At 32.2% G+C, this 13,483-nt stretch overlaps 1 protein-coding gene across 1 annotated transcript; it reads left to right on the top strand.

Annotated features, from left to right (window-relative positions):
- Nucleotides 1-1,447: 1,447 nt before the first annotated feature.
- Nucleotides 1,448-10,554, top strand: LOC143572827 (protein DEFECTIVE IN EXINE FORMATION 1-like). The gene is made up of 13 exons (XM_077057877.1): nt 1,448-1,569; nt 1,731-1,841; nt 1,916-1,998; nt 2,932-3,049; nt 3,139-3,296; nt 3,961-4,559; nt 5,306-5,376; nt 5,446-5,702; nt 5,772-5,953; nt 7,060-7,343; nt 8,423-8,540; nt 8,618-8,800; nt 10,077-10,554. Exons 1-13 carry the CDS (start codon nt 1,448-1,450, stop codon nt 10,392-10,394), a joined length of 2,604 nt encoding a protein of 867 aa, XP_076913992.1. The 3' UTR covers nt 10,395-10,554.
- Nucleotides 10,555-13,483: the final 2,929 nt, after the last annotated feature.

Here is a 13,483-nt window from a genome sequence, read left to right as displayed (position 1 = left end):
AATTATTCACCAAATAAGAAAATTACAAAATCTAATGGAGTTTAAACTAATAAGATGTATATGAGGTTAAAAGGTTTGAGGTAACTTTATTTTTAGTTTCATTTTATGTTATATGTTAACTTTGTAAATGACATATCTTGCTTACATGATTTATAAAGCAAAAAAAGAATTACCTTTAACTCTATATCGATCGTACGCGGTTGACATGCCAACTTATGTTATGTTAAATTTTGATCAAACCCCCGTAGTTGTCGTATTACAATTTGGCTTATTCAAAATTCATGAGGGTTTGATACATTGACTTCTTCTTACTGGTAATGTTAAACTTAGATATCTTTAAAAATTATTATCAATTTGATTACTTTATTTTTTTGTTAATCAATGTCATCTCTTTTTTTCCAATTCCATTAATGTTAGTAAGATGTACATCAACGAAGACATGTATGAGGTCGACGAATTCAAGAAGAGGTTTTGTTTTCATATATAGTGCTTTCAATTATTTTTGTGTGCCTTATAATTTTTTAAATTTATTTTACATTTCAATCAATCAATCAATCATGCCCAGTAAAATCCCACCGACAGCAAAGCTATAAGTAGGGTCTGGGGAGGGTGGGATGTAGGCACACCGTACCTCTATCCAAAGGAATAAAGAGGTGGCTTCAAGAGAAACCCTCGGCTCTAAGTACATGTGTATGAAGGAAAATAAAGGAAAATAAAGCAAAATAAAGGAAATCAAAAAAAATATAATATTATTTGCTGTGTAATTTAAAATTTAGTTTTTTTCAATATAAAATATTTTAAATTTATTTCACATTTATATAAAAAAAATATTTAGATATTTGCAACAATGTTGTACGATGCAGAAGTGTTTATTATCCTCTATGTCGGTATGGACTTAGATGCTAAATAATGGAGGTTTATTAATGGAAGGTAGTCGCAACCAACTTTTAACTGAATTTTTTTTCAATTATTAATTTTTTAATTTTTCATCTCGAGAAAGTGTTATATTGCTTCTACTTATATGATTTGAAGAGAGGAGCCATATTGATTCCACTTGCATATAAGAAGGTAAAGTCGGTAAAAAAATCAATAAACTTTAAAAAACCCGTATTCTCACACAGACAGATATACGTCGCCTTATCAAGAGTTACAAGCAGACATGGACTAAATACTTTGAATCTTGATAACCTAGGTATATTGACATGCTTTGCAATGTAATAATTAAATTTGGTAATGTCGTCTTAAGACTACTTTGCCTCCGTGTGGTACACTGGTTGGAGTTGAATTTGCTTGTTGGCCCGTTAAAAAAAAAAGAAAAAAGAAAAAGGAAAGTTTGGGGAAATTAGATGTCGTGAAGCGTCTTCTGTAAATCCAATTGACCGGAACACATTTCTCTTCTCTTGTAGATCCACCATTCATTTTGCATATTAAGATTTTGTTTTCATACATGAAAATTAGGGTTTTATTTCTGTTACTTGTGGTCTTAATCGATGCAAGTGAGGAGCCAGCAAAATCGAACAAGTTTCGTGAACGTGAAGCCACTGATGATAACTTAGGTTATCCTAATTTGTAAGTCTATTTGTTTCTTACTAGTAGTAGGCTGCAATGTTCTTAATTTAATACTTTTGTAATGCCAAGTTGATTTAGCAACCATTATTAGGGGTATTCCTACTTTAAATGGAACGAATTCCCTCAGAATTTGGAGCTAAAACTAACTCTTACATGTTTAGTGATGAGGATGAACTGCTGAATAAACAATGCCCTCAGAATTTGGAGCTAAGATGGCAGACGGAAGTTAGTTCTAGTATATACGCAACACCACTGATTGCTGATATTAACAGGTAAATACTGTCTTCTGAATTTAGCATTATATTTATACCATTTTTGGTGTAATTATTTACTTTCTTTCTCTTAGTGATGGCAAACTTGATGTTGTTGTTCCATCTTTTGTCCACTACCTGGAAGTCTTGGAAGGTTCTGATGGTGACAAAATGCCAGGTGTGTCATTCACTCGATTTAATTGATTCCGTGTTTAAGTATCTACACTACTATTGTAATTGTCTATCTGTAAGTGCATTCACAATAGGATCTCCATCTTTTTCTCTTATCCCTAAAGTTTAGAGATTTTCATTTTGCATCTCCATCAGAATATCTAAAACTTGATAGCGATTCTCTAAATATAGAGATCCACTATTTGTGATCTCTATAAATGCTTGTGAATTGTGACTGTATAAGAAAGATAAAAAAAATTATAAAATAAGTGTTTGTGAGTAAGATAGAGATCGAGATGTGGTAGGCTAAATTTAAAGATAAATTTAGAGAACGGTAATATTTAGTTAAATTATAGAGATGGAGATAAAGAACCTGATGTGAATGCTCTAAGTTGTAACAATCTTGAGATATCATGAAACTTACAACATCAAGTTTGCCATCACATATGAAATCATAGAATCCAAATAGACATACCAACAAAAGAACAAACACAAGCAAAATGCACCTAAAATGTAGAAGAGTCAAGTCCATATGCTAAAGCTAAGATACAAAAGTGGCATTCTCTAAATGTCCTTGACCTTAATACTACGTCTCCGTGAACTCCTGTCATGGACCATGTCCCCAGAGAGGTGTAACCCTAGCAAATCCCGCCTAATCCGCTCCTCCCAAGTCACTTTGGGTCTGCCTCTACTCCTCCTTCCTTCTGCATTGAGGGTTTCCACTGCTCTAACTAGCACTGTTACCTGTCTTCTCTTCACATGAAACTTACAACACCATGCTCCAATTACTAATGAAGGAAAGTATATTACGTATAAGATTAGTTCAGTTGTAATATTTTTACCTTAATAAATCCTATATCTATAGTAACATAAGATGATAAACAAGTAATATGATTGCATGATTGAGCTTATAATTGTGATTTTTTTAATGGTTTTTCAGGGTGGCCCGCTTTCCATCAGTCAACTGTTCACGCGAGTCCACTTTTGTATGATATTGACAAGGATGGCGTGAGAGAAATCGCATTGGCTACATACAATGGCGAGGTGCTCTTCTTCCGGTACAGGCTCTTTGTTTGTTTTTGCAGCATTTTTGTCTTTTTTTCTTTCTATTCAACATCCGATTTACTTTCTTATTTGTTTTATGCAGGGCTTCTGGTTATATGATGTCAGATAAATTAGAGGTTCCTAGACTAAAAGCTAAAAAGGATTGGTATGTGGGGTTGAACCCAGAGCCAGTTGATCACTCTCATCCAGATGTTCACGATGATCAACTGATTCAAGAGGCTGCTCTGCACTCCATACCCCGTACGCCTCTATGTTTATTAAAGTTTTATACAGTAATCATGAAAAACTGTTTAGATCTTGTGATTTTTTTTGTCCACTTGACGACAATAGATTCTTTTCAAGATTCTTGATTCTTAACTCATGCTTCTTAATCTTTTACTTGTCTCAAAGTGTCGCTTGACTAGTTTGCAGATACATTTTGTCAATTGGGTTGTTGACTTTTTGTCGAAAGTTGCACCACAGGTGGCTGGACACATGTTACAATTGCACAATAAATATGTTTTTTTTTACTACTAGAGTGGACCAAAGACATTTTTACTCAATTTTATAGGACCAAACATGTATTATTTTAAGAGAAGGATATAATTATTGTATAGTTACTTATGCATATGCTAATCAAGTTCTATGTTTCGTTTTTATTTAAAGTTTTTGTTGCATACTACTATACAGGCAACTATATAAATTCACTTACAAGATCTCTTTGGTGGTCAATATATATATATTTTTTGTATTTTCTATTCAGCATTCATCTGCGGTTAACCTTAATTACTCTTAAAGATAAATTAGTTTGATTAATAACGATTCTTTAACTGTTTTTTAGAAAATATCATAATCATTGGAACAAAAAATTGTAAACTGTACCAGAGATATCTAACCAGCCTACCTTTGTAAATCATTTCCACAGCCCCCACAGGAGCTAACCATACATCTGGTTTGGAGGAGCATAAGGAGGCGAAAACTGAAATGCCCCTGAAACCTGAATCACCAAATAATACAAAAAGTACTTTATTGGATGAACATGTTAAAAGGTCACATAATGACAGTGAAGCTAGTACAGATTCATCGGAAAATAAGGGTAGCAATAATGCAGAAAATAGAATGAGCCCACATATCGAGTTGCCAAACAACAGAAATAATGCAGAAAATAAAACTAGCCCACATATCGAGTTGCCCCAAAATGTCTCAACAAATATATTAGACAATGCACCGGGTGCTAATAATAAAACAAATACTGGAAGACGGCTTTTAGAAGAAAAACCACAGGAGAACAATGACCACAAAGATGTTCATGTTGCAACTGTTGAAAATGATGAAGGCCTTGAAGCTGATGCTGACGCATCTTTTGATATGCTGCGTGACAATGAGGAGTTGGCAGATGAGTACAACTATGACTACGATGATTATGTTGATGAAACAATGTGGGGAGATGAAGAATGGAATGAAGCACAACATGTGGCATCTCAAAGCTATGTGCATGTTGATTCACACATTTTGTGCACTCCTGTAAGTTATTAATGTTATTAGTTAAGTAATCTTAGGTAGGGTGTGCATGGGTCGGTTTTGGGCTCAAATTAAACCAAAAATTCGGCATTCGAATTTTTGAAAACCGTTTTGATTTTTTTTTTTCGGTTTTTATTTTTGGTTTTGTCATTTGAGCAATTGGGCTTGAAGTTTTTGAACCAAAAAAAGTTGGACGGCATTATGAGTTTGAGCCTAAATCCTTTTTGTTAATGATTAAATGGTTATTATACGTCTGGGTTAAAATATTTGGGATTTTACCGTGTAGGTTTGTTTGTTTTGTTTATATATTACTTAGCAGTTAGCGTTTAAAAATGAAATTCATAATTAGGTTCGGTTTTACCATTGGGCGTGGAATTTTTGGACCGAAAAAAAGTGGACTGAAATAATGAATTTAGGCCTAATTCTTTTTGTATTTAATGATAAATTGGCTATTCTTCATCTTGGCTAATATATTTGGGATTTTACAGTTTATGTTTGTTTATATATTACTTAATATTCAAAATTTAAAATGAAAATTCATACATTCGGTTCTTTTTTCGGTTTTAATAATCATGAAAAGTCAAAACCGAACTGAAAATTCAGTGTTTATGAAAACATAAAACCAAACCATCGATTTTTGTTTGGTTGTTTAGGTTATTTCTGTTTCATGTACGCCTCTAATCTTAGATTATGTGATACTGGAATGAATTAGGAATAATGAAATATGCCTTTTTTCTTGTTATTTTCAGGTGATAGCTGATATTGACAAGGATGGGGTTTCAGAAATGATTGTTGCAGTCTCATATTTCTTTGACCAGGAGTGAGTGTCATTTTATTATGTCTTTGTTATAATCATGGTTGCTCTGTTGACCATTGTACCCTTTTACAGATACTATGATAACCCAGAGCGTGTGAAGGAACTTGGTGGTATTGAAATTGGAAAATATGTTGGTGGTGGAATTGTCGTTTTTAACCTTGAGACCAAACAAGTTAAATGGACTGCTGAGCTGGATATAAGTACAGATACTGCCAAATACCGTGCGTATATATATTCATCTCCAACAGTGGTTGATTTGGATGGTGATGGATACCTAGACATCCTTGTTGGCACATCTTATGGTCACTTTTATGTCCTCGATCATAAAGGTAGTACAGTTATTTATTGAGATTTTAATAAGTATTTTAATTTCAACTTTTATCTTAATTATAACTCAGGCAAGGTAAGAGAGAAGTTTCCTCTTGAGATGGCTGAAATTCAAGGAGCTGTAATAGCTGCTGATATTAATGATGATGGGAAGATTGAATTGGTTACTACTGATACACATGGAAACGTTGCTGCGTGGACCCCACAAGGTGTAGAAATTTGGGAAGCCCATCTTAAGAGCTTAATTTCTCAGGTAACAAAATATTGATGGGTTCCACTTAAATTTGTGTCACCAGAGATGCTTAAAGTTGTGTCGTTTTAGAGTCACTCATGTTTCAGGTTTGATTCGTTTTATGACCGTTTATGAATTTATGAATATGATTAATATATGCTAACTTGAAACAATTTAAGCAGTTGATTACTCTTGACTCAAATGAAGCTTTTATTCAATTGGTGTCCTTTTAGTTTTTGTTTCTTAAGCTTTCATTTCAATTAGCAAACTTGGGTTTGTATATATAGCCTAGGTCAAGATTATAAGATGCAAATGGAAATGCCTGGAGATTGGTAGTTAGATCCAGTAAAATAATATTGTTGGAAGTGAAAGTTAATGACAGGGTTAACTCTAAATTAGTTTCAGTTTTAGAAGTATTAGTTAAGAGGAAAAATTATAAATAAAAATATTTAATTTTATACTTTTTAACACTTTATCTTTAAAATCTGAATATTAACTTTTTTTATAAAACCCTTTAACGGGCCAATAAGTCAACTTACTTATTAAACTGGTCATGTCCTATTATCCTTCTTGATCAATTTTTAAAACGTGCCGTAGCAGGAATTGCCGCCCCTAGTTGAATGGGCCAGACTGGGCTGTCTCAGTAACAAATTTTTGTGTATTTCTAGGGTGCAACTGTTGGTTACTTTTAGTTTTTGTTTCTTAAGCTTTCATTTCAATTAGCAAACTTGGGTTTGTATATATAGCCTAGGTCAAGATTATAAGATGCAAATGGAAATGCCTGGAGATTGGTAGTTAGATCCAGTAAAATAATATTGTTGGAAGTGAAAGTTAATGACAGGGTTAACTCTAAATTAGTTTCAGTTTTAGAAGTATTAGTTAAGAGGAAAAATTATAAATAAAAATATTTAATTTTATACTTTTTAACACTTTATCTTTAAAATCTGAATATTAACTTTTTTTATAAAACCCTTTAACGGGCCAATAAGTCAACTTACTTATTAAACTGGTCATGTCCTATTATCCTTCTTGATCAATTTTTAAAACGTGCCGTAGCAGGAATTGCCGCCCCTAGTTGAATGGGCCAGACTGGGCTGTCTCAGTAACAAATTTTTGTGTATTTCTAGGGTGCAACTGTTGGTGATGTGGATGGAGATGGGCACACGGATGTGGTGGTTCCAACAATATCTGGAAATATATATGTTCTTAGTGGAAAAGATGGTTCGTTTGTGCGCCCGTATCCATACCGAACTCATGGGAGAGTGATGAATCAAGTCTTGTTGGTTGATTTAAGCAAACGAAGGGAAAAGAAGAAAGGTCTTACAATTGTGACAACATCATTTGATGGATACTTGTATCTCATTGATGGGCCGACTTCATGTGCTGATGTTGTGGATATTGGTGAAACATCGTAAGTCTTTCTTTCTTCAAACTAAGGTTGTTATGTTTTATATCTGTTCAAACATGTAAAACCACAAAAAACAAAGTTATCTTAAAGAAAACATGTCAAATCCATCGGATGGTGCAAAATTTGTATTTGTGTTTGCATAAAGCCTTAGGAGTATTTACACACTTATTACTTGAAGAAAATTGAAAATCTTGGACAAAAAGTGTCTGTTAAACAAATCTGACCATAACCATTCTAAAATTACTCATTTTGACCCAAACTCGACATGTGTTATTATTCAACCCACTTGGCCTAGGTCTGCAAACTAACTGAATGAACATGAACAAAGCATACTCATGTTTGTTTGTTAACTTTAACTGAACAAATGATTGAACACGAAGAATTAAAAGAATGTGGTTTTCTTGTTCATGATTCTTCGTTAAGAAAACGAATCTAGATGAATGAACATGCCTAAGCTAAAACTATATCAAAGTAAATGTGAAAAACAATTTGTTGGGCCTAAAAAGTTATTAGAAACTAGAGTAAATTGTAACAGGCTTAAAAATATAGTTGAATGTATTAACGAACGTAACGAACAAACTTGAAAATAAGTTAACTAACAACAAAAATGAAAACAAATGAACACGCATAAATGAATTTAAATGAACGCACGTAAACAGATATTCATGAAGATATATGAATGAATGAGAGATATGTTCATGTTCGTTTGTTTAACTAAATGAACAGTCGTTTGTATATTAAGTGAACACACATAAACAAACTTCCTGCAACGATTCATGAATGGTTTTTTGAGCGTTTGGTTCGTTTACAGGCCTTCACTTAATTCTTCAATTTCTGCTAGCCACAATGGGCACTTGACTTAAATATCCTCTATACAAATTGTACTGTAACACCCCCAATAAATCTTGCTGTTGTACATTATTCTTTTATTTCAATAGTGTCTCTAAACATAGATTCCCATCTTTGTTTTCTCATTTCTGATATTAATCTTAAAAAAAGATGAATTGCTAAGAAGTTATGCTTTGCTGGTTGGTATATTAAATACCCTGTAGTTTAAAACTGGTGAATTGTTAAATGAACAGATATAGCATGGTGTTGGCTGACAATGTTGACGGTGGAGACGATCTTGATCTTATTGTGACAACTATGAATGGCAATGTGTTTTGTTTTTCAACCCCTGCACCACATCATCCTCTCAAGGCATGACATGATTTCGTTAAAGTGCTACTTCGATTTATTGATTCTTAATATGTTCATTTTCTGTTTTGCTTTGTTAGGCATGGAGATCACATAATCAAGGACGGAACAATGTTGCAGCTCGTGTTGACCGTGAAGGTGTTTATGTTACACCTTCTTCCAGAACGTTCCGGGATGAAGAAGGAAAACATTTTTGGGTTGATATAGAGATTGTAGATAAACACAGGGTGCCATCTGGATATCAAGCCCCGTATAATGTCACGGTAATTTGACTCCCTTTTTTAAGGAATGCAACTTTAACCATATGTATTGGTCAAAGAGGTGGCAATTTTGACTCATTTAGGTTATACTTGTCCTTTAATATGACATGATAGTTGAAAGATCTAAAATTGGCCAAAATGAATATTCGAATTAATTGAATCAAAGTATTTGGGTTTTTGAAAATTTGAAGCTGGATTCTATTCGAAATTCAATATCGCATACATTTTTAAATTCGATTTGGTATCAGTCATTTTTTTAAATTTTATTTTAGTAGGCCCAAACATTTGGACATTTGGTTATTGGGCTGGATAATGAACTAGGAGACCCAACTATCATTAAATATTTAATTTTGTGCCTGTGTATATGTATGTGTATGTGTGTGCGTGTGTATATATAAATTTTAACAATTAAAAAGTATAATTTGAATTCGAATCCACAATCATAAATTTGTATTAAATTCAAAATTTTGAAAACTGAATTTGAACATTTAAATATGAATTCGATTTGAATCGAGTTTTAAGTACGATTCGAATACTGAAGACCCTTAGTTTTAATGCATAAAATGGAAACCTGTTGAAGATAAAATAATTTTGGTGGTTTATTATATTCATAGTTTAGCTGAATATGAATCGAACTTTTAAAATGATTTTGTTGAGGATATATTATATTCATGGTTTATGTGATATATATATATATATATATATATATATTGAATAAAATGATTTTGGTGGTTTATGCATTGTAGATAAACTTCTTGACGTCCACCCTTTTGACTATTCTCTTTTTAGTCAACTATTCTTTCGTACGTTCCTCTGCTAGATGTATTTAGGGGGTATCTAGCTTGTAAAAATTGCCTATTTGCTTTTTGAAAAGCAAAAGCTGTTTGGTAAAACTTCATTTTAAAGCTTCAAAAGCTCCAAACTCCAAATTGGAGCTTTTGAAAATTGCTTTTGCTTTTCAAAAAGCAAATAAGCAACTTTAAGAAGCTCAGCCAAACAACCCCCCTTAACCTGACTGAACCTGTTTAGCTAAACGAGTCGTGTTGTATCAACCCAGGTTGACCCATTTTACTGTTTTTATATATTTATTTGTTTTCTTTTTAAATGTAGTTTATGTAGTAAATTAAATTGATTGGTCATCCTATGCCAAATTTTAAAACTAAAAAGGAAATAGACATGATTTTATATCTAATGTGACTGTCGTGTATAAATGCGTTTTTTTATGTTGTAAAAATTAAATTTTAAGTACTAATTGGTTTTCTCACTTCAAACGTTTCAGACGTCGTTATTGGTTCCTGGAAACTACCAAGGGGAAAGAACAATCAAAAGCAGCCAGATTTATGACAAACCTGGAAAATACCGGATAAAGTTGCCAACAGTCGGCGTTAGAACGACAGGAACAGTGGTGGTGGAAATGACAGACAAGAATGGGTTATACTTCTCTGATGAGTTCTCTTTAACCTTTCATCTTCACTATTACAAACTGCTAAAATGGCTTCTCGTGCTCCCGATGATTGGCATGTTTGCTGTTCTTGTTATCTTCCGCCCTCAAGAATCGGTTCCATTACCGTCCTTCTCACGCAACACCGACTTATAAAAAGTTTTTTTTTTTTTTTTGTGTGTTGACATTATCTTTGGATGATGTTAGATCTAGTTTTGAGTTAAAAGAGTTGTTATAAGCAGGTAATTGCTTAGTTTTAGATATATGTGGTTTCAGATGGGGACTTTGCTTAAAGGAAATTGGTATTTATTTAGACCTTTTTGCTTTCAATTTTCAATTCTTCATATAATTAAGTATTGTGAATAGGTCGATTTGGCGCAAAATCGAACCAAAACCAAAATTCTGTTTTTTCTTTTTGGTTTTCATAATGGGTTTGGTTTTGATTTTTTTTTTTTTTCAGTTTTGCAGTTTGGGGTGAAAGAACTGACCCAACATAATAAATTCAAGCATAAAACTTTGGGCTATTTCATTTATTAGCTTTTTATAATTTAAATAACATTCAAAAAAGAGTTTGTAACTCTAAACACAATTGCTAAATGTGGGGTTTTCGAGTTTTACTGAATTGGTTTGGTTAGATTAGTCAGTTTATGGCTTCCGTACGGCTTTTACGCTATTGGTACATGTAAAACAAAACCAAACTGTTTCAGATTGTGCCCGTTTATTCTAATTAATTTGGTTTTCATCGTAAACCTGGTTACTTCCGTGCAAATTATGACAATTAGAAACTCTAGTGTTAACACTCCTGTTTATTCTAGCAAACTTCTAGTGTCATAAACTCTTATTTATTTATTTATTTATTTATACGTAAGAATTTTACTGAATTGGTTTGGTTAGATTAGTCAGTTTATGGCTTCCGTACGGCTTTTACGCTATTGGTACATGTAAAACAAAACCAAACTGTTTCAGATTGTGCCCGTTTATTCTAATTAATTTGGTTTTCATCGTAAACCTGGTTACTTCCGTGCAAATTATGACAATTAGAAACTCTAGTGTTAACACTCCTGTTTATTCTAGCAAACTTCTAGTGTCATAAACTCTTATTTATTTATTTATTTATACGTAAGAATGTAATCCCCTGCTCAAATATGAATTCTACTTTTAAAAATGATTTTTCGTAACCAAATTTCATAGTAAGTTGGTTGTAATGATTTTAACTGTTCAAAACTTCAAGTGGAACCTTACATCACTAGTGTATAGTATATTTTGCATGATCTAGTGAAGAAATTAACTTAATAATGTTCTTGACACTTGCAAAAATAATCATTTCTTTAAGGGCGCGTTCATTTAACAGAATTCGTGGGAATTCAAATAAATTGGAATTAAAATCCCATGATATGACGTACTCGTTTCGTTGGAATTGGAATCTTAATTCCATTTTAGTGTGTTCGGTTGTCAAGGAATTGGAATTGGAATTCAATTCCTTCAAATTCCTTTAAATAAAAGGGATTCTAAATCCTTTCAAAATGTGGAGGATTTCAAGTGAATTTGTTAAAATCTTTTCTCAAGTTTTTGTTTTTTTTAATGTTTTTTTTAACGAGGACAACGAATAAAATATTTTAGAACACATCAAGAATAGAATTGGATTTCAATTTATTTGTCAAAAGAACACATCAAGAATATAATTGGATTTCAATTCCTTCAAATTCCAATTCCTTCAAATTCCAATTTCTATTGCAATGTTGAGATTTCAAATCCAATTTCTTCCAATTTCAAATTCTATGCAAATTCCAATTTCATTATATTCTACGGAACGAACGCGCCCAAAAGTTCCCAAATATGTTTAGATCATCCAGGATACACTATGAGAGTGTCTATTACCAAACTTAACTAAAACGCGATTACAATCCATGTATTCCTAGGGAATAAAATAAATGAAGTGCGGTTTCTTCTAAGAGCATTCCCAGTGGACTATTCAAATTATGTGAGGGGGTTCTCCATTTTTTAGAGATGGTTAAAAATGGTTGTGAGAGAAGGAGAGAGAAAATGCTACTGTTTATGGTTAAATTGGGAGAAGTGTACTGTTCATCTCTATAATTTTTTAATGTTTTTGAAAGTGGTTGTGAGTGAATGAGAGAGAAAAGATAATGATAAAAGTATAAAAAAAGTATTATTTAATTAAAAATGAGAGAGAAAATGAATGAGAGAGAAAAGGTAATGATAAAAGTATAAAAAAGTATTATTTAATTGAAAATGATACAAAAAAAATAGTATTTTTAGTGTAATTATAGAGATAGAGATGGAGAATCTACCGAGAATACTCTAATAAACATGATATTTACTATATTATACATATTGTTTTAATGGAATCATGCATTATGCATAAGAACACATGTAATGTAGTCTTGTGCTTCTTGTAGGCAAGGGCGAAGTTCAGTGACGGCATGGGGTGGCACACCACTGCTTTTTTTGCTCGATATTGTAAATTTATTTGTTTTCGTCCAAAGATTTGAGCTCGGCTGTCCCTCCGTTTATGAATATTTTTTTTATTTATTGAATCCAGCCGCTCTGCGTTTTCGTCCAAGCTTCGCCATTGCTTGTAGGATGAAGCCTCTACTATCGAATACGATCCTAAACCCCCATACTTAAATCACTCCCATCAGCAAACCATTCATGGTTTGTTTCACTGTTTGAATTTTTTTTTTAAAAAAAAGAATGAAAGAAATGGACCAAACTCTTCGATGCACCAAACCAATTTGTAAGTTGTAAACCCACTTACTGTCACATGTCAACATTTAAATGGACCACTTTTTAATTTCTTTTTACATTTTCTTTCACACTAATTAGTTTCAGGGATTACTCTATAGAATAGTAACCAAGTTTTGAAATTGTTTCAATATGTCATTTATAAAATATTTTGTTCCAATTAGGTCACTAAAGTTTCATTTATGTTTCAATCCTAGATATTTTACCTGAATAGTAGGTTATCTAGGTTCTTATTTTATATTTATTTTATTTTTTTAAAGAGTTTGACATTGCATAATATTTAAAAACATGAAAAAAATTAGTAAATATTAAAAAAATACTTTTTATATTGCGAAAAATTACAAAAAAAAAAAAATTGAAAATTTCAATATAATAAATATGTTCATATATTTTTTTTGTATAGAAGCAATTAATAAATCTACTATTAAATATGTTAATATCACCTAACTATCTTTTTGAAACTTTTCTAAAAAATGGTGGTT

Source organism: Bidens hawaiensis, unplaced genomic scaffold (assembly GCF_021521415.1).
Source record: "Bidens hawaiensis isolate Kalapana, Puna unplaced genomic scaffold, B.hawaiensis_p1.1 tig00026027_1, whole genome shotgun sequence".
Lineage (NCBI taxonomy): Eukaryota > Viridiplantae > Streptophyta > Magnoliopsida > Asterales > Asteraceae > Bidens > Bidens hawaiensis.
The sequence above is the reverse complement of the archived record's forward strand: the minus strand, read 5'-3'. Positions and strand labels throughout refer to the sequence as shown.

Coding starts and splice junctions, on each gene's coding strand:
- LOC143572827 (XM_077057877.1), top strand. CDS start 1,448: ATGAAAATTAGGGTTTTATTTCTGTTACTTGTGGTCTTAATCGATGCA. Junction 1,842..1,915: donor CTGATTGCTGATATTAACAG/GTAAATACTGTC, acceptor TCTTTCTCTTAG/TGATGGCAAACTTGATGTTG. Junction 3,050..3,138: donor GGCGAGGTGCTCTTCTTCCG/GTACAGGCTCTT, acceptor TGTTTTATGCAG/GGCTTCTGGTTATATGATGT.